The 21,268-nt window shown below is 41.8% G+C and overlaps 1 protein-coding gene across 3 annotated transcripts; it reads right to left on the bottom strand.

Moving 5' to 3' along the window:
* Nucleotides 1-1,092: 1,092 nt before the first annotated feature.
* Nucleotides 1,093-21,064, bottom strand: GINS1 (GINS complex subunit 1). Of its 3 annotated transcripts, none has more exons than XM_024752706.1 (7): nt 20,909-21,064; nt 16,200-16,264; nt 12,309-12,407; nt 11,607-11,697; nt 9,105-9,221; nt 4,394-4,468; nt 1,093-1,297 (listed from the first exon to the last, which is right to left on the bottom strand). In XM_024752706.1, the coding sequence occupies exons 1-7, from the start codon at nt 20,981-20,983 to the stop codon at nt 1,229-1,231; spliced, it is 591 nt and encodes a 196-aa protein (XP_024608474.1). In that variant the 5' UTR covers nt 20,984-21,064; the 3' UTR covers nt 1,093-1,228. The 3 variants fall into 3 exon arrangements, with proteins under 3 accessions (XP_024608474.1, XP_024608475.1, XP_024608477.1); XM_024752707.1 differs by having other exon boundaries at nt 20,957-21,064; XM_024752709.1 differs by lacking the exon at nt 12,309-12,407.
* Between the last annotated feature and the right edge of the window lie 204 nt (nt 21,065-21,268).

Genomic DNA, 21,268 nt, shown 5'->3' with positions numbered 1-21,268 from the left:
GTGAATGTATACTAGTTGAAAAGTTAAAATTTTGTAGGTTTTATTGATTTATGTTGGCTGGCTCTAGTCACTGGTCATGGAGGGGCTGGTGCGGAAAGGCCACTGACCACCAGGCGAGACCACTCTGTGCCTCTCCGATGTCTACCATTTTCAGTTTATCCGGCAACAGAAACTGCGCTCCACTTAGCTGACCAGCTCTTCATGTGACTTTCTGGTCACTGTGACTGTTGGGGGGAAACTGCACAAAGTTCCTTTCCTAGCCCCAATTTCAATTTCCCTTTCCAAAGGGGAGATCCTGGTGCTCACCCCACAAGCTCGCAGACACGCATGAGCCAGATCAGCCACCACTGCTGGAAACGGGCAAAATCCATTGTATCCCTCCTTCCTTCCTTAACAGCCAGGTGGTAAGTTAACATGTTATTGAACATTAAATACGCTGAAAATTTTATAGGCCATCAGCTCCACCTGCCCATGTGATTTGGAAACAGGAATTGCAGAAATTCAGCTCCCTGGCTTGCACAATGCACACTTCCAGCAACACAAGATGCACAAGGACCTCCTATCTCCCTATACAGCCAGGTGAAACTTCCTCATTGTTTAAAAGAGATTAAAATGTAATATTGATAACTTTCTTTCATTAAACAAAAACACACTGTAGTATTTTGGGAACTGTATATAGTATTTTGGGAATTGTAGGAATGTTGTGATTACAGACACAACGTACCACACAAAGGGGAGAATCCTGTACAATAGAAAAATAAACCACTTCCACCTTGTGAGCACAGAATGAGAAGATGGCGGTGTATGAACTAGGAAGCACTCTCCTTAGGCACAGAATCTGCTAGAGTCTTGATCCTGGACTTCCCTCTAGAACTGTGGACAGCAGATTGGATATGTGGAGTCTCTGTATGGCAAGAATTCAAACTCTCTATTGAGAACTGATGCTTCAAAAGGCAAGCATACAACATAGATTCAAAAATATGTTTACCATGAAAGGTTATAGAATTATATTTGGAAATTAAATAAAAGAGAAACTAAGGTTCAAATGAAAGAAAAGAAAAAGAAAAACAAACCATACTCCTTGGCCAAGCATTCCTGGTTAAAGTAAGTCTAAATTTTAAAACCAAAAAGTGGTGGGACTGGGGGAGGTGGAGAGGGAGATGGAGAAATGTCCTTGGTTGAGTCCAGCCTCGAACGGGGGAAGCCTTGGCAGCCATCTGGCGCGAGGTCACGACAGCACGTGCTCCAGGATGCCCTGTCTAATCAGCTGCTCACACTTCCCCCGAGGTAGAAAGTGCTGAGGGAAGAGGGGGAGGAAGAAAAAGGAATGAAAAGAATGTTAAATTACACGATGCATCATTAAAAAGCAGCAACGCATTATATATATATTTCAAACTAAGTAGTTAAAAGCTAAACTTAAGTATTTTTGCTATTTTAATCAACTGAAATGGATGTCACCTAGAGCTGTACTGAAATCTGAATTTTATAAACAAATCCACGTTTTGCTTAAGTTAAATTTAACTAAAGAGTTTTGAATTCTGGTAGGTATTTTCCTTAATGTTTGCATTTTAAAATTTATGCACAGGGGCTTCCTTGGTGGTGCAGTGGTTGGGAGTCCGCCTGCCGATGCGGGGGGTGCGGGTTCGTGCCCCGGTCCGAGGGGATGCCACGTGCCGCAGAGCGGCTGGGCCCATGAGCCATGGCCGCTGAGCCTGCACATCCGGAGCCTGTGCTCCGCAACGGGAGAGGCCACAACAGTGAGAGGCCCGCGTAACACAAAAAAAAAAAAAGAAAAAAAATATTATGCACAGAAAACCCAGGTAGGTGAGATTTGGGGCACTGGATCACCAGTGGTACAGCAACAGCTCATTAGGAAGGCAAACGGAAGGAGTGTCTTCTCCACTAAACATTTTCTAGGATCTGAGTCTGAACAGTCATTCTTCTACTAACAGTGCAACTCTTCTCCCATATTTTCCAAGGATTAAAAGTCATTGTAACCTATGACATGGGTGCTGGTCACACGCTGTGTGTGAGGATGCCAGTGCCTGGCTAAGGCTCATCCTCAACGTCTCCTGAGAGGACACCGCTCTCGTTCTGAGGTGGAAAGGAGTCTCCTTGTCTGATTCCCTCTCAAAACACCAGGGCTTAAAACAAAAGTGAACATTTAGTAAACTCTGGAGCGGGGAGGTGCTGGAAGTGAGGCAGGAAGACTTTCCAAGCTCACAAGTGACCAAAGAAATCTCAAAGACGAGACAGAGATACTTGGGTAAAAACAAGAAACAGTACATTAGAAAGTGCAGTGTAGGTAACCCTAGAAAGTAACTGAAGGAGAGAGTATGCAAAGTATTCAAGGAAGCGGAAAGGCCTCAGGTGAGACCCATGACCAAAGAAACTCCTCCAAACCAGTCATGAAGACCCATGGGCCAAGGACTGTTGTCTAATTTAACCGAATTTTTAAAAAGCCTTAAGAATATAAAATGTAAAAAAATATATAGAGAGAAAAAACTATAGAGTTGCTCACTTAACAATTATTCCAATATCTACTAAAAAGAGGGAGTTCTGATTTCTGGACAACCAGCATGCTTGCCATAGACTCAATAATAAAGGAATGTATAGTAGGAAAATGTTTCCCTATTAATATTTTATATTATGTGGGTGATCTACACTATAGATTTTATAGAAAACTGGTTTCAGATGTGCTCAGACATTTTAGAAGCCCCTTAATATCAATTCGAGTAGATTATGCTTTTAAGTTTCCCCATTTTTATAGGGTGATACTGAGAGACAAAGTCTCATTAAGAGGAAGGCTTCTGAATGCACCACACAGTAAACAGCAATCGTCTAACAGCAGCAGACGGAGGAGGGACTGGGTTTCGGCCGCCCTGGCCCCACCCGGCCTCCCTGCTGAGGAGTCTTAGTACACCTGGCGGGAAGACTGGCCACAAAGCTCAAGAAAGAAATCCAACCATGGGGCACTGTTTGGGGTGAAGCGCATTTTCTCACATCTTGCTTTATGAGGCTAGCTTTGTTCTTGTGAACCCAGAGCTTCACCATCTATTTTCTGTTCATTAGTATCCTTGGAAGGGAAACTTCTGCCTTAACAACCAAAGATTTTAGGGTACCCTGAAAATCTGTCTTTAATAATTTCAACTTTTGTTTCAGGAAACTATTTAAAACTCCAAGGGTACTAGTAAAATAAGAGACCAACTCACCCTCCCTTAGGGAAATGAGCTAAGAACCACATAACCAGAACCATTCTTTGGCTCAACAGAACAAACAGAAGTCAACAAAAGCGACTAGGGTCATTAAATACCGACCGTCTCATAACAAGATGGCAGGCAACAAAGGAAAGAGTGGTTTTTACTAGTTCACCTTTCCTCCTATGCTAATATGACTACAGAAAATACAGATAGGATAAAATAAATTTAGCTACTGTGAATTCATCTAATGTGAACTTGAAGATTTCTAAGGAAACAATAAATTGAGATTCTTCGTAAGGAAAAATTTAGTGAGTTACAATTTTAGTCTTTCCCTATTAAATTCTATTATGTTTATATATTAAATACTTAGAAATTTTTTGATACATATCACTATTTGTTAGCTAAAGAACTAAGATTTACAAGGTGAAGAAGTATAGGCTGAAAACTAGTGCTTAGCACCTTTTTAATAAATAATAATTTGAAGAAAGGAGCTAAATGCAACAACATAATAGCCCCTTAACTAGAGTAAGACCCACTGTGGCAACTTCCCAGGGAAATGCTTAGTATTAAATTCAAGCAATACCCTAGTAAATTATAGCTAATGCTTGAGCATGGGTTTGAACTGCATGACTCCACACAAATATGCGTGTATATATATATATATATATATACACACACATATACATATATACACACACACACACACACACACACACATATATATAAAACCTGTATTTTCATTTTACAGATCTTTAAATTGACTAAGTATGGGGAAAAGTTCGTGTTCAATTAGAGATCACAACAGGTGGGATCAAAAGAACTAGGGCTTGGGTCCTAATTCTATTCAAACTGTTTTAGCTTCCAGCCTTTGGGTGAGCCATTTATCAACCCCTTTGTTTTTGAGGCAGAGAGAAGTACTCAGATTTCCGACTGTATGGGGAGAGGGAGTCTGTAGGCACCCCTAATCCCTGTGCATTGTTCAAGGGTCAACTGTAATTAACCCTTTCTTACTATATGCAACGTTTGCTTCACGCCTTTACATTTAGAAAAAGGACAAAAGAGTATTTTATAATAAACATAATTCCTACGATACAAATGATCATCACAAGGTGATACTTACCTTGCTACTGATTCCAACATTTTCATCATTCAACACTCTTACAAAATTTAAAGTATCTTAAGACAATAAATACCTGGCTATTTTTTTTTAATAGGACTGAAGTACCATCATCAACTTCAAATTCTCCATAGTCTTTTAGACACCGCACCTGAAAAGAAAAACTGATGTTTTATCCAAATTACTTTTTAATATGTAGAAACCATAAAGCAGATGGGGATTTATATATACCCATATGAAAAGTATTAGGCTTTCTCTTTATTTCTTCTCTGTGTACTTAGGCCTAGTACTCCTTCCTGTGGTATTCTAGTGGTTCCAATGGTCCCGTTTTGACGGGGAGGAAGAAAAATGGCAAATCTCCGAAAATATGTGTACATCAGCACTGACAGCAAGGAAACCTAAGGAGCTGCCAAAAAGAGACAATGTCACTGGATTGTTTTCCCTCTGCAAATTGTGAACAATCAAGCAGTTGAAAACACATCTACAGGGACTTCCCTGGTGGTCCAGTGATAAAGAATCCGCCTTACAATGCATGGGATGCAGGTTCAATCCCTGGTCAGGAAACTAAGATCCCACATGCCACACAGCAAATAAGCCCGCGCACCACAACTACTGAGCTTGCGCACCTCAACTAGAGCCCGCGAGCTGCAAACTACAGAGCCCACAGGCCCTGGATCCCTGCGCCACAACTACAGAGCCCACATACGCTAGAGCCTATGCACCACAACCAGAGAAGAGAAAACCCGCACGCCCCAACGAAAGATCCCTCATGCCTCAACGAAGATCCCACATGCCACAACTAAGACCTGACACAGACAAAAATTAAATTAAAAAGAAAACAAAAAAAAACCCATATCTACAAAGAAAAGAGAACATTTTAGATCTACCCCAACCTGCCTCTTACAGGTTCCTCCCATAAAGTATCAATATCTGAGAACAGGACATAAGTCTATAAGATTTGTTTTACAGATTCTGCCAATCTCCTTTGACTGATTGATTCAGACTCTTCCCCAGTATTACTTAGAGGCACACTAGGAAAGAAAAGATACAGACTCATGCTACATGAATCAGGAGAGGCTCTTAGTTGGAAGGTGGGAGGGGTAAGGAGCCTGATAACCACTTCTGCAATTGCAAAGAAGGAACATTCAAAGGTAGCCCCGGAAATCTCAGACCTGGCTCAGCTTCAAGTGCTGCCACAGGAAGGCGGGAGGACATTTTCATCTCCTGTGAGAGTTCAGACCTCAGTTTATTCTCCAGAGTACTAGCACTGGTGTTAGCAAAGCCAACTCCAATGGCAAGTCTCTGATTCCTACTTTTCCTGGATAATTTCATGTCCTGTGATTCCTCTGCAATCCTACCATGACTCCCAAAGGTATTTTAAGTTGGTTTGAGAAATACAAGAAAAATCCCCACCACCACCAGCATTTTGCTTCTTTAAATAGACTTTTATTGTGGAAAATCTCAAACACATTGAAAAGTAAAAAGGCTAATAAACTCAATGTCCCACCAACTGGCTTCAACTACTATCAACATGTGGCCAATCTTGTTCCCTCGCCCACTTCTGGGTTATTTCGAAGCAAATCCTAGACATCATTTCATTTAATCTATAATTATTTTAGTGCTTATTTCTATAAAATAAGATTGTTTTAAAAAAATCCCAATACCATTATCACATCTTATTAATAAATTTTTAATATTATGAAATACCCAGTTAGAATCCAAATTTCCCCATTTTGTCGCATGAATTTTTTTTTTTAAGTTGCCATGCTCAAATGAGAGTCAAATGAGAGCTACACATTACACATTTCTGATATGTCTCCAAGTCTCCTTTAATCTACAGGGTTCTCCCCCTTCCCCTTTCCCTTGGCAACTTACTTGTTAAAGAAACTGGGCAGTTTGGTAGTTTCCCAAAAATAGATTCTGTTGTGGACTCCTGTGGGGTCAATTAACATGTTCCCCCATCCCTGAATTTCCTATAAACTGGAAGTTAGGTGTAGGGGCTGGATCAGATCAGGTTTAGTTTCCTGGCAAATGGTGTTATGATGTCGTGAAGCACAAAATGTCTGGTGTCCCTTTTTGTTTTTTGGGTTTTTTTTTTTTTTTTTGTTTGTGTTGGGTCTTCATTGCTGCGCGCGGGCTTTCTCTAGTTGCAGCGAGCGGGGGCTACTCTTAGTTGCAGTGCATGGGCTTCTCATTGCGGTGGCTTCTCCTGTTGCAGAGCACAGGCTCTAGGAGTGCGGGCTTCAGTAGTTGAAGCACATGGGCTCAGTAGTTGTGGCACACAGGCCCTAGAGCGTGCAGGCTTCAGTAGTTGCAGCATGTGGTCTCAGTAGTTGTGGTGTGTGGGCTCTAGAGTGCAGGCTCAGTAGCTGTGGTGCACAGGCTTAGCTGCACAGACTTAGTTGCTCCACAGCATGTGGGATCTTCCTACATCAGGGATCAAACCTGTGTCGCCTGCATTGGCAGGCGGATTCTTAACCATTGCGCCACCAGGGAAATCCTGGTGTCCCTTTTTGGATGCTAAGATTGATCAATGGGCCTAGGTGCTATCCATACCCAACCACTACTAAGGTCTCTCTTAAGCTTTTCACCTAATGCTTTAGCAGCTACTTGCCTCCATGCATTAGGGCTACAAAACGGCATTAATGTAGTTTTTTTATTCCTTCTGCATTCATTAGCTGGAATTCTTCTATACAAAAGAGATTTCCCTCGTAAACAATTTGGCTACCCTGAGATAGAATTTGTGCAGTAACGGAAGATGGATGCTTGACTCCATTCTTTCATTTACCATTTTCCAAAATGAGTTGCATCCTTCATATTCTCCAAGAAGACCCAAAGAGGTTTCAGTTTTAAAACTGTTGTTGTTAGGTGTCATTATCATTCATGCTTCTAACGCAATTGATGTGATGCAATTCACTGCAGTTTATCATTTTGATGCTCAAACTGTCCTTTCTTTGACTAATGAGAGCTCCTTCGAATCAGCTCCCAAGTCTTCAGCACTCCCCTTGTAGTCCTTGATACTTTCTTTCTTTCCATGCTCAGCTTGTACATCTTTAATCTATTTGAGCCGTGGAATCGGCCACTTTCCCCCCAGGAGTCCTGGTTTCCTTTCACAGGAAATGGCATATAGACTCAAGAATGTAGATGCTCATGGCTACTGGGTTGGTCCTTGTTTCTAGGCCTTTTCAGTGGACAGAGCTAAGAAATACTTCTTTAGAAGAGATGATTCAACATGAGTCCATGCTATTACTTTTTTGCTCTATTCTTCAATATATAAACTGTTTATTAAAGAATATTATATTATTCTTAGGAATATTATTACTAATAACATTATTACGAATAATATGATTACTAAAAACAGGTTAAGATTTCTTTGTAATTCTTTTCATCCTTCGTACGTACCTACTAGGGAAATACAATCAATCTATGTGTTTTAAAGTAATTTAAATAACCACTGTTTGACTAATCTACCAACATGAAAACACAGGTTCATTTGTTTCATTTTGTTTTCAAAATGTGTAAGTTGGTTTTCCACTTTGATTTCATTTTGTTTTAACAATATGTAAAATATTTACATGGTTCCAAAGTTAAAATTTTAAAACAGGTACAGTCAGAAAATTTTAGCTGTTCCATCCTATTCCTGCCACCACCTACAGGTAAAATTTTTGGTTTGTGTTTGTTTCCTTTCTTTTTTGTGCTTTGCTTTATTGTGCTTCTCAGATATCGCCCTTTTAACAAATTGGAGGTTTGTGGCAACCCTGCATTGTCAGATGATGGTCGGCATCATAATGCTAATGCGTATTCAACAGACTGCAGTGTAGTGCAGACATAACTTTTACATGTACTGGGAAACCAAAGCATTTCATGACTCACTTTATTGAATATGCACTTTATTGTGGGTCTTAAACCAAACCCACGATATCTCCAAGGTATGCCTGTATAAACTAATATATATTCATATACCCCTTTTCTTTTCTTTTCTTTTCTTTTTTTTGCGGTACGCGGGCCTCTCACTGTTGTGGCCTCTCCCGTTGCGGAGCACAGGCTCCGGACGTGCAGGCTCAGCGGCCATGGCTCACGGGCCCAGCCGCTCCGCGGCATGTGGGATCTTCCCGAACCGGGGCACGAACCCGTGTCCCCTGCATCGGCAGGCGGACTCTCAACCACTGTGCCACCAGGGAAGCCCTCTTTTTTTTTTTTTTTTTACATCTTTATTGGAGTATAATTGCTTTACAATGGTGTGTTTGTTTCTGCTTTATAACAAAGTGAATCAGCTATACATATACATATATCCCCATATCTCCTCCCTCCTGTGTCTCCCTCCCACCCTCCCTATCCCACCCCTCCAGGTGGTCACAAAGAACCGGGCAGATCTCTCTGTGCTATGTGGCTGCTTCCCACTAGCTATCGATTTTACATTTGGTAGTGTATATATGTCCATGCCACTCTCTCACGTCGTCCCAGCTTACCCTTCCCCCTCCCTGTGTCCTCAAGTCCATCCTCTACGTCTGCATCTTTATTCCTGTCCGGCCCCTAAGTTCTTCAGAACCTTTTTTTTAGATTCCATATATATGTGATAGCATACGGTATTTGATTTTCTCTTTCTGACTTACTTCACTCTGTATGACAGACTCTAGGTCCATCCACCTCTCTACGAGTAACTCAATTTCATTTCTTTTTATGGCTGAGTAATATTCCATTGTATATATGTGCCACATCACCCCTTAAACAAAAGTCATCACAGTCTATGCATTAAAGAAAAATCCATTTTAAAAAGGTATACTTACTTCTATGTATAGGTTTTTTGGAGGTTTCATATCCTGTGTGATGTCCAAACCTTCATGTCCTCCCAACGACCTCATGTAGGTAGCAAGGGACTTTTTGTAATGATTGAACCATTCCATCTACAAACACAAAGATGGCCATTTGACAAAGCTGTAAGAAAACAAACTTGCAGAAATTATATACTAATCCTTTCAAAAACAGCACACATCCCCACATGGATCATTACTACGACCATTCATTCAAACTACAAATATTAGTGACTGCCTGTTATGAACCAGGCACTGATCTAGGTACTTAGGATCATTTAACAAAGTGAACAAACATCTCTGTTCTCACAGAACTTGCATCCCAGCATACTTAATCACAGACCTAAGGAACTTTCCACCAGAAACCAAACCATGAAAAATACACCATTTCAGAATTATGATCTCTTCAAACTCTGTATTGACAGGTTTTCTGAAACCTAGAAAATGCTGTTGAGAAAAACACCCAAATGTCCATCAACTGATGAATGGATAAGATGTGTACATCCCTACAATGGGATTATTCAGTCGTAAATCAGAGTGGAGCTCTTATATGTGTTACCGCATGGATGAACCTTGAAAACATGCTGAGTGAAAAACACAAAAGGCCACGTATTGTACAATTCCACTCATATGAAAAATCCATACTAGGCCAATCCATGAAGAAAGTAGAGTAGTGGTCTCTAGGGCCGGGGAAGAGGGGACAGAATACGTTCTGGATAAGATGGTGGTGATGGATGTACAACTCTGTGAATATCCTAAATACACTGAATTGTATACTTTAAAAGGACAAACTTTAGGGGATGTAAATTATATCTCAGTAAATCTGTTTTTTTTTTTTTAATTGTTGAGAGAAGTTAAAGAAAACCAAAATATGTGGAAGGATATACCACTTTCAAGGATTGGGTGATTCAGTATTGTAATAACGTCAACTGATCTATAGATCCAATTCAATCTCAATCAAAACCCCAATTTTTTAAAAAATGGAACTTGATAAATTGAGTCTAAAATTTGCAAGGAAATGCAGAAGGCCAAAAGCAGTGAAGACATTGAAAAAGAAGAACAAGATGGGAACACTTACTCAAGACTTATTATAAAATTCCAATAACTTAAACAATATGAAATTGGTACAAGGACAAATAGACTTAAAAAGAAGAGAAAGTCCCCCATCCAAAATCCACAGATATATTGACATTCAATTTATGACAAGTGGCACTGTGCACAGAGCAAGGGGGAAAGAGGACCTTTTCAATAAATGATGCCATCTCAATATCCATATTCAAAATGCAACTAGGCTCTTACATTATTCACAAAAATCTATTCCAGTACTGTAAATCTCTTTGTGAAAGGTAAAACAAGATAACTTCTAAAAGACTATACACATAACCGGCATTAGTAAAGTGTGTGTGTGTGCATACATACACACACCCCTCCCTCAGGTTCAATAATTTGCCAGAATGACTGACAGAACCCAGGAAAGCACTACACTGACAATTACAGTTTTATTGCAGATACAAATCAGAACCAGCCAAAGGAAGAGACACCCAGGATGAGGTCTGGGAGTCCCAAATGTGAAGCTTAGAGTATCCTCTCCCTGAGGAATCAGGACACACCACCCCCCTGGCACACTGATATGTAACAACACACACAAAGTACTGTCAACCAGGGAAGCTCACACAGCTCTGGGGTATCATTACATAGGCTTGATCGATTGATCAAATCATGGTTGATTGAATCACAGGTGACTGAGCTCTACTTCCAGCTCCCCTCTCCTCTCTCCAAGTTGGACTAATATCAAGAGGATAAAAGTCCCAAACCTGAGGGGATGGTGGGAACCTCTGAATTTGTAGCCAGTTGGTCAGAAGGGAGGGTGGCCTTGGGAACCTCAAACTTTACGGCTGGTATCTGAAGTGAGAGCAGTCTTAACCTATGAAGTTTGGTCTAACTTTAGGTAGTGTCCGAAGTCACTGCAACACTGTAGGCAGTATGACCCTCACTTTGTAAATGAGGGAATTTAGGCACAGGGAGAGGTCGAGTCACTTGCCCAAGATCTGACAGTGGCAGAGCCAAGGTTTGTACACAGGTTTGCTTGGCTCCAATCCTGTGTCCTTAAATATTGTCCCTTAATGACTGGATAAATCAAGAATTCAAGTATTCACATTGATAAGCAAATTATGTATACCCACATATTTTATGGAAAATCTCCCAATAATAATGCCAGGTTTTTCATCCTACTGATGGATCACTAACAAGTAACATAATGGGACCCTTTATTTTGTTAAGTAATAGTAGTTTTCCATATAGCATTTAGAATTACTCCTACCATTCTCATCACAGTATATACTAGAGACCAAAAATTACTCAAAAACAAATGTTAAAACAAAAAAAGATTTTTGAAATACTATAAATACTATTACAGAACACTGCCATAACCTCAGCAATTTTCCAAATTCACAAACTTGAACAACAATGCTGACTTACTTCTTCAGCAGACATGTGAAATCGTAAAGCACTTGGCAAGACACTGCCACATTCCCACCTGAGTGCTCTAATCCGAAGCAATCGGTCATACCTAGGACATTAATAAGGTATTAGATGGCATAACAGAGGGGTATCAGAAGTTGTTTTCACCAAGAGAGACTCCAGACTCAACCACCAAAATTTAACATGTGGACTTTTATTTGGTTCCTGAGGCAAACAAACCATTGTAAGAGGACATCTTTGGGACAACAGGGAGAATAGGAATACAGTTGGATGGATGCTGTGAAGTCGGGTTCATTCCTCTAGGTATGAGAATCATAGTGGTCATGTAAGAAAAGGTCCATAAGGTCCTTATTTCTTAGAGATGCATACTAAGGTATTCAGCGGTAAAATGCCCGATGTTCTACAATGTTTTAGCATAGACAAATAAAACAAGATGAAGCAATCATGGCAAAATGTTAAGAATTGTTAAGCCTATATGATGGCTCCATGGGGGTTTGTAATATTATTCCCTAATTTTATGAATACTGCAATTTTTCATTATAAAAAAAGTTTAAATAGAAAAAAGAGAAGAATTTAGAATGCTCATAAAAGAGAGGCAAATCTAAGAATTCCTGTTATCCATATAAAATGGTTAATTAGGAAACCACATGGGAACCCTCCACTGCTCCCTGCCACCCCAGCAAACACAGAGAAGCTCACAGGTATGCTACAGTGCAGCGCTGATTTCTTAACAAAGAACAGTGTCGAAACTTGATGGTTGGTATCAAATCACTTCGTCCACCTGACTTTGCTTCATTCCTGGTAATACATTTAAGGAGGAAAAGAATGTCTATTTCAGTATATGTCGAATTTTCCAAGCCAACTAACAAGTGACTCCATGCTTGTTTTTATCCATTTATGTTAGCAGTTAACCTACCCAAATAGTACCTGCCTCTACATCAGAGCTTTTGCTAACATGTTAAAAGATTAAAAAAGCCAAAAGCTAACTAATTTGCCTGGGATCACACTCCCAGTGTTTTGTTTAGCCATGTGGCACTTTGCATTTTGCACACTGATTAATCTCCATTGTCTCCAAAAGACAAATATTGTGTTTCCTCACTTTTTGGAATCCCTTTTTCATGGTGGGATAAGAGACAGATCGAATATCACGGTGCATAAGATTATGGCCTCACATCATGTTCTGATCCTATGGAGTCCTCTTTTTGTGGTACTTCCAAATCCTCATTCTAATAAAGTGAGCTAAGAATTCTGGAGTCAGATGGTCCTCCACTCATCCAACAAATATTTATTGAGGGCTTCCCTGGTGGCGCAGTGGTTGAGAGTCTGCCTTCCGATGCAGAAGACACGGGCTCGTGCCCCGGTCCGGGAGGATCCCGCGTGCCGCGGAGCGGCTGGGCCCGTGGGCCATGGCCGCTGAGCCTGCGCGTCCGGAGCCTGTGCTCCGCGGCGGGAGAGGCCACAGCAGTGAGAGGCCCGCGTACCGCAAAAAAAACAAAAAAACAAAAAAAACAAAAAAAAAAATTTATTGATCTTCAACTATGTGCATGTTCTGTAGTTTAGGGTCCTTCACACAGAAAGGGAGAAAATTTTGGTTTTACCCTATAAAATATATGTCTCCTTGGTTATTAGACGAGTTTTGCACTTTAAAACCAGATGTTTGGGAATTCCCTGGTGCTCCAGTGGTTAGGACTCTGCACTTTCACTGCTGAGGGCACGGGTTCAATCCCTAGTCAGGGAACTAAGATCCCGCAAGTCTCGTGGCACAGCCAATAAATAAATAAATTAAATAAAATCAAACCAAATGTACAATTGTTTAATGGGTATAGTGTTTCAGTTTCACAAGATGAGTTCTGGAGATGACGGTGATGGCCATATGACATTATGAATGTACTGAATACACTGAACTGTACGCTTAAAAATGGTTAAGATGGGGGACTTCTCTGGTGGTCCAGTAATTGGGACTCCACACTTCCACTGCACGGCAGGGGCAGGGAACTAGGATCCCACATGTCCCACAGTGTGGCCAAAAAAAAAAAAGATAAGATAGCAAATTTTATGTGATGTGTATTTTACCATAATAAAAAAAAAAAACTGGAAACAAAACAAAACAAAGCCAGGTATACAGAATGAATTAGAATCTACTCTGGAGTTTTAAAAGGAAACAGATACAAAATATAAGTGCCTGCTCCAGGCCCTGAAAATAGAGGTAAAATATATGTCCCATTTTACCATGTCTTCCAGATTGTTCTATACACTTCTGCCACTCTACAAACATTAGATATATTCTCAACATTTTTTTGTTGTAGTTTTTTGTTTCTGGCCACACCAAGAGGCTTGCAGGATCTGAGTTCCCCAACCAGGAATCGAACCCGTGCCCCCTGCAGTGGAAACGCAGAGTCCCAACCACTGGACCACCAGGGAATTCCCTATTCTCCACATTGTTTACAATGTGCTCTGGATTATAAAGAAATAGCACAAATAAAATACAGCCAACCTAACATCAGAGCACTTTATTAGGTACATAAGAACTTCCTTAAAAAACTCACATTTACACATGAGTAATTAAATAGGAATAGAGTTCTTCTGACAAATAATTTTAACCAGAAACTGGTAATAGTGACTGACCCCCGAGAACCAAACCAGGAGGATAGGGCACAGAATTTTGTATCATGAATTTCCAGATGGTATGAATACAGGAAAATCATCCTCTTACTGGACCAAGGCCTGTAAGGCCACCTCCTAAATATGTCTATAAACTGTTCACTTTCTCCCTAGTCTGGCTTACCTCTCCTGCCACCCGCATGACCAGCGTGCCTCCCTATCCTCTCAGCCCCTCCATCCACTAACCACAGCAGCAGCCAGGGTGGTCTTTTAAAACACAAACATGCCTCCACCTGCCCCACATGCTTAAAAATCTCACCTGGTGTCACCCTTCGCCTGCTCACTAAGTTTCAGCCACACTGGCTTTCTTTAATGAGCAGTTCCCTGAGCATCCCATCCTCTTTCACGACTCAGGGTCTTTGCATATGCTGTTTCCTTCACCTAGAATGCTCTCTGCCCCAATTACTGCCTCGCTAAAACCTGCTTCTCCTTCAGGCCCCAGCTGAAATGTCTCTTCCTTGGAGAGAACTTCCATGATTCCTCAATCTACTAATATTTTCAATTCATTATTCTCTCTCCTAGTGCTGTTGTTTTCCTTCATAGCATGTATTCCAACTTGGTGTATCTGTATTTAATATCTGCCTTCTGCCTTACACTGTGAGGGTCATGGGGGCAAAAATCTTGATTATGTTGTTCACAATTGAAATACCAGAGCCATTTATCAGCTCATAATTGTTTAGTACATATCTGCTGAATGAACAAATGAACAGTTTGGGAACCTGAGTTCAGGACTTTACATTTCCCTTACATTTACTGCAGACCTGTTGCAGTTCAGTTCCTTGTTCCATCTGTATCTATCCTTAAATACAGTTACTGCAAAATGTGCCTACTGTTCTGTGTACTCCACAAATCTTAACAGCATAGTACTGATTTCTATGCCCAACTAACTGATGAAAGCGCTCCCTAACAAGGCCAAACATGAAACCTCATGTTGCAGACAGGTTGAGATCTGAGTACCTCGCCTTTGATCCAGCAGTTAGTACTCCGTGTCTTACTCTTCACCAATCACAGGACCCTATGAAGTTGGTCATTCAGCCCAAATTCTCCACTGGGCCAACTACCATGCTTGGCTCTAAACAGTCTGTAACTCAAGAACCCTCTCACCTACCAAGCCTTCTGTAGCACTAGTTCTCAGCGAACTCCATTCAAGATATTGTTAAGTCACTGCTGCTCCTGCTAAGTTTACAAACCGCCTGTTCTCCTTTTAACCCACTAAGTCTTCTACTGATGAAAACAAGCAGTGGAAACAATACATTTCACTTATTAAGGTCGTTACTTACTCCTGTCTCATCTCTTTTAGGTCCACCCCGATTCCTTTCAAGTCATATCAGTCAAACAACAAATATTTATTGAACATCTACCATATGCCAAGCACTGTTTGAATCCCCATGGACAGAGCAGTGATTAACACAAATCCCTCTAGTTCTGTATAGTTAGGGTATGATCAGGCTCACAGAGAATTAGAAAAAACAAATCATATCTAAAATCTAATGTTGGGACTTCCCTGGTGGCGCAGTGGTTAAGAATCCGCCTGCCAATGCAGGGGACATGGGTTCAAGCCCTGGTCCAGGAAGATCCCACATGCCGCAGAGCAACTAAGCCTGTGCGCCACAACTACTGAGCCTGCACTCTAGAGCCCGCAAGCCACAACTATTGAAGCCTGTGCGCCTAGAGCCTGTGCTCTGCAACAAGATAAGCAGCCTCAATGAGAAGCCCACACACCACAATGAAGAGTAGCCCCCGCCCGCCACAACTAGAGAAAGCCCGCGTACAGCAATGAAGACCCAACGCAGCCAAAAATAAATAAATAAATAATAAATTAATTTAAAAATAATAAAAAATTAAAAAAATTAAAACTAATATTAAGATTATCTGATTTCAATATCATATTTCTTAAATTGTTTTAAAATATCAATCTTATCAACTTACACATCAGATTGGTTTTGTTCATATAAAGCTTTCATCTCCTCCAGAACTTGCCTGAGTCCATCCTCCTAGAACATATAAAATTACGCTCATTAATTCCCCCACCAAGTTTGTAGCAATATTTTATCTATGTTTATCTTTGATTTATGTATGTTATCAAAAACCAATAGTACAGGACTTCCCTGGTGGCGCAGTGGTTAAGAATCCGCCTGCCAATGCAGGGGACACAGGTTCAAGCCCTGGTCCAGGAAGATCCCACATGCCGCAGAGCAACTAAGCCCATGCGCCATGACTACTGAGCCTGCACTCTAGAGCCCGTGAGCCACAACTACTGAGCCCACGTGCCACAACTACTGAAGCCCTCGCGCCTAGAGCCTGTGCTCTGCAACAAGAGAAGCCACTGCAATGAGAAGTACTTGCACCACAACAAAGGGTAGCCCCTGCTCGTCGCAACTAGAGAAAGCCCACGCACAGCAACGAAGACCTAACACAGCCAAAAAAAAAAAAACAATAGTCCTTCCACACCTACTAGGATGGCCATGATAACAAGTGTTGGAGAGGATGGGAAGAAATTGGAACCCTTGTACAATGCAGGTAGGAATGTAAAATGGTACAGCCCTGTAGAAAACAGTCTGATGAGTCCACAAAAAGTTAAACACAGAATTACCATATTAACCAGCAATTCCACTCCCAGGTATATACTCAAGAGAACTGAAAACCTATGTTCATACAGAAACTTGTACACAAATGTTCAGAGCAGCATTATTCATAACAGCCAAAAAGTGGAAACAACCCAAATGTCCAACTGATGAACAGATAAACCAAATACTGTATATCCATTCAATGTAATATTATTCAGCCAAAAAAAGTAATGAAGTACTGATACATGCAACAACATGGATGAACCTTGAAAACATTACACTTAGTGAAATAAGCCAGACACAGAAGGACAAATATTGTATGATTCCACTTATCTGAAACAGGCAAATTCACAGAGACAAAGTAGATTAGAGGTTACCGGGAGCTGAGGGGAAAGAGGAGTGGGGAGTTACTGCTTAAAGGTTATAGAGTTTGTTTGGGGTTATGAAAAGTTTTGGAAACAAGAGTGATGGTTGCACAACAATGTGAATATAATTAATGCCACTGAAGTGTATACTTAAAAATGGCCAATTTTAAGTTATGTATATTTTACCATAATTTAAAAAAATAAAAAGAAATGAATTACTAACACAAAATACACAATTAACATACTGATTAAGGATAATCTTGAATATACTGTACTGAGAAAAGAAGTCAGACAGAAAGGAGTACACACTGTATGCTTCCAACTGGCCCCGTCCAGAAAAGTTTGCAACTCCGAGCATGCTGACTCCAGAAATACATTTAAAAAGACAAATATAATCTGTAGCACAGAAAGAAAATCCATGGTTGCCTAAGGCTGCAGATGGGAGGTAGCTAGTAGTTACAAAAGAGAAAAGGGAATCCTTGGGGTGACAGAAATCTTGATTGGGTTGCTGGTTATAAGGATTGTATACATTTGTCAAAATTCAAATGTCTATTAAAATGTGTATTTGTTGTATATAAATTATACCTCGATAAAACTAATGACAAAAAAAAATCAATAGCCCTACAGAAGCAATAATGCATGACAAAAGTACATAAATAATTTATTATTTATTGGAAAATGATCTTAAAAGGTTACTACCAAAAAAAACCCCACTGCTAGAATAGAAAATAGAAAGGTCAAAGGTGTTTTTCTACTTGAGCAAATCATTAGAGAAATCATTAGGCAAATCATTAGAGACAAGCAAATCAAAACCACAATGAGGTATCACCTCACACCAGTCAGAATGGCCATCATCAAAAAACTACAATCAATGCTGGAGAGGGTGTGGAGAAAAGGGAACCCTCCTGCACTGTTGAGGGGAATGTAAATCGATACAGCCACTATGGAGAACAGTACGGAGGTTCCTTAAAAAACTAAAAATAGAACTACCATACCACCCAGCAATCCGACTACTGGGCATATACACAGAGAAAACCATAATTCAAAAAGATGCATGCACCCCAATGTTCACTGCAGCACTATTTACAACAGCCAGGACATGGAAGCAACCTAAATGTCCATCAACTGATAAATGGATAAAGAAGATGTGGTATGTAAATACAATGGAATATTACTCAGCCATAAAAAGGAACGAAATTGAGTCATTTGTAAGGATGTGGACAGACCTAGAGTTTGTCATACAGAATGAAGTAAGTCAGAAAGAGAAAAACAAATACCATATTTTAACGCATATATATGGAATCTAGAAAAATGGTACTGATGAACCTAGTGGCAGGGCAGGAATAGAGATGCATACATAGAGAATGGACTTGTGGACACAGAGGGGGAAGGGGAGGGTGAGACGAATTGAGAGAGAAGCACTGACATATATACACTACCATGTATAAAATAGATAGCTAGTGGGAAGCTGCGGTATAGCAGAGGGAGATCAGCTCGGTGCTTTGTGATGACCTAGAGGGGTGGGATGGGGAGGGTGGGAGGGAGGCTCAAGAGGGAGGGGATATGGGGATATATGTAAACATATAGCTGATTCACTTTGTTGTACAGCAGAAACTAACACAACATTGTAAAGCAATTGCAATCCAATAAAAATATAAAACACACACGCACACAAAATTTTCCCTTGGAAGGATAAAAACATTAGAATTATAAAATTCATAAATGTCACACAGTAAGTCTGTCAACAAGCAACCTCTACACCTGAAACATTGTAAACCAACTATACTTCAATTGAAAATTTTTTTAAAAGGAGAAAAAAAACACTAATGCTATAACAACAACCAAAAAAAACCCACCCAAAACAAAACAAAGATAAGTAACCTATCTACTTTTAGAGCCAAAATATATGCATTAGCAAAAGTGCTTTGGCACTACTGGTATAATTACAGAATTACACTTTACTTAACCCTGCTCAAATGTAAGAAATGATTCTTGATGAAAAAATGAAAGCATGATTTCTACCTTTTCTTTCATCAGCTGGTTAAAAAGAGATCATAGAAAAGTCTGATTTATTAGAATTCAGTTAAATATTCCATTTATTACAAATATTGTTTTAAGGAATAGTTGAAACTCTTGCACAATTAGTAGATCAGCAGGTATACAAAAGACAAGTGGGAAATAATTTTTTAAAGATACCTAAAATAATTTTCCTAAAAACTCACTCAAACGATTGCCAGTTCTGCATGTAGAAAGTGCATAATCATTCCAATTGGCTGAACAGAGCACCTAACCGTGAGGGATTATGGAATGAACAAGGCAGAGTCCCTGCTCTAAACCAGCCATCATCTGCCTGGAAGGAACAATTCTTGAAAGTCTGTGTGGTCAAGAGTGTGTGGGGTCAATCAGATCAATTCTTGGTCTCAGCTCAGCTGTGCCAGTGGCCGGCCTCGAAGGCAGGCACGACTGCAAGAAAAGGTGCACCTCCGCCAACTAAGACCCAGAAAAGCGAGTGATTTTACAACTTCTAAGTCCGCCCCTGAGCCCCCCACCCCGAAGTGCGAAACCAACACTTATCCTAAAATGTGAGTGAAAAAGAGAGCTGGACTAAGGGTCTGAATAGCCAGCACCGTGGGCAGTCTCTGAGCCCTTGGGCTGGTTTCCTCCCATGTACCACGACCCCCAAAGGACCTAGTCTTCCGACCCCAGAGGGGCCACATTTGACAGCCTCCACGCCTCTGCATTCCAGCGTCTCTACTGAACCTCCCACTGTGGTCTCCCAACTTTTTAGATGAAGTAACTGTCTGAAGTTGCAAGAGCAACAGACTGGACTCCAGGAAATCTGTATTCAGATTGAGACTCTGGGTCCAATATGCTGCAAGTTCAGGCAAGTTGCTTAACTGGATCCATAATTTCCGCGGCTCAGTTTCCCCATCCGTTAAATGACCTAAGTGTCAAACTAACTGCTCTTTAATGTTCAAAACAAAACTCACCTTCCCCAAACACTCTTCCTGCTGACCTCCAATGTTTATTCCGCTACCAGAGAAAGAAGCCTCCCGAGATGCCGACCCCTCTCCTCCCCCACTATCCATCCCATCTCCAGCCCTGTCCTCGTAGCTACAAGTCCTGCTGTCTCAGGACACGGCTTTCAGCACCCGCTGACCGGGCAGTTCGGACCATACACAGCTTTCGTGTGGTCTACTGTAACCACCCAGAACCATTCTTTCTTCTCTTCGATCCATTCCCCAAAGTTCCGCCACAGTTACCTTCAAAACACGAAGAGTTACCCCATCGCTGCCCTGAAATGCCTTGTGCGTGAACAGCAAACCTCCCGGCCCCGGAGCCCCCGTGCGGCCCGCACACCCAGCGCCGGTCGCCCTTCGCCGGCGGGGAGAGGGTGTCCGCACCGCCGGCTCCCCGGAGGGGCTGCGCTCACCGCATCCTCCCAGGCGCGGCCCTAACGCCCCGCTACCCCGGTCCACACCTCCCCAGTGCAACTCACACCTGCGCTCTAGCACCCGTCTCCGGGCTTCTCCGGCGCGTCACCGGGGCGAGACGCCGACCGTCCAGACCGCGCGCGGGAAGCCGCAGAAACCAACCCGGCCACATACACCGCGGAGAACCACGGGCACACCCGCCGTCCCGTCCCGGCTGCGCAGTCCCCAGAAAAGCCACCCCTGGGAGGTGCCCGCCCGCCCGCCGCCCTCACGTTGAAGGCCGGCAGCCTTCCCTCGGCCGCGCGGTGCAGCTCACGGACCAGCTCCATGGCCCTCTCGCAGAACATGGTGGACGCGCCGGCCCTTACAGACAACCAGCTCTCAGTCAAACGGCCGCCTAACCAGGCCCTACGGTTTCAGCTCCTACAGGTCCGCGACGCGCTGGGCCGACCCCGCCTCCGCCCCGCTTTGGCGCCCAAACGCGCAACCAATAGGAGCGCACTGCCGGCCTCCAGGCTACGGCGGCGGCCAGGGGACATTTGCCTCCGCTCTGCAGCCGCAGTGCCGCAGGAAGCCCCACACCTGGGCGGTTGCGGACCTTGGTGTGGCTTCAGCCCAGCCCTCCTGTCCAG

The sequence above is a fragment of the Neophocaena asiaeorientalis genome, unplaced genomic scaffold, assembly GCF_003031525.2.
Source record: "Neophocaena asiaeorientalis asiaeorientalis breed wild unplaced genomic scaffold, Neophocaena_asiaeorientalis_V1.1 scaffold528, whole genome shotgun sequence".
Taxonomy (NCBI): Eukaryota; Metazoa; Chordata; class Mammalia; order Artiodactyla; family Phocoenidae; genus Neophocaena; species Neophocaena asiaeorientalis.
The sequence above is the reverse complement of the archived record's forward strand: the minus strand, read 5'-3'. Positions and strand labels throughout refer to the sequence as shown.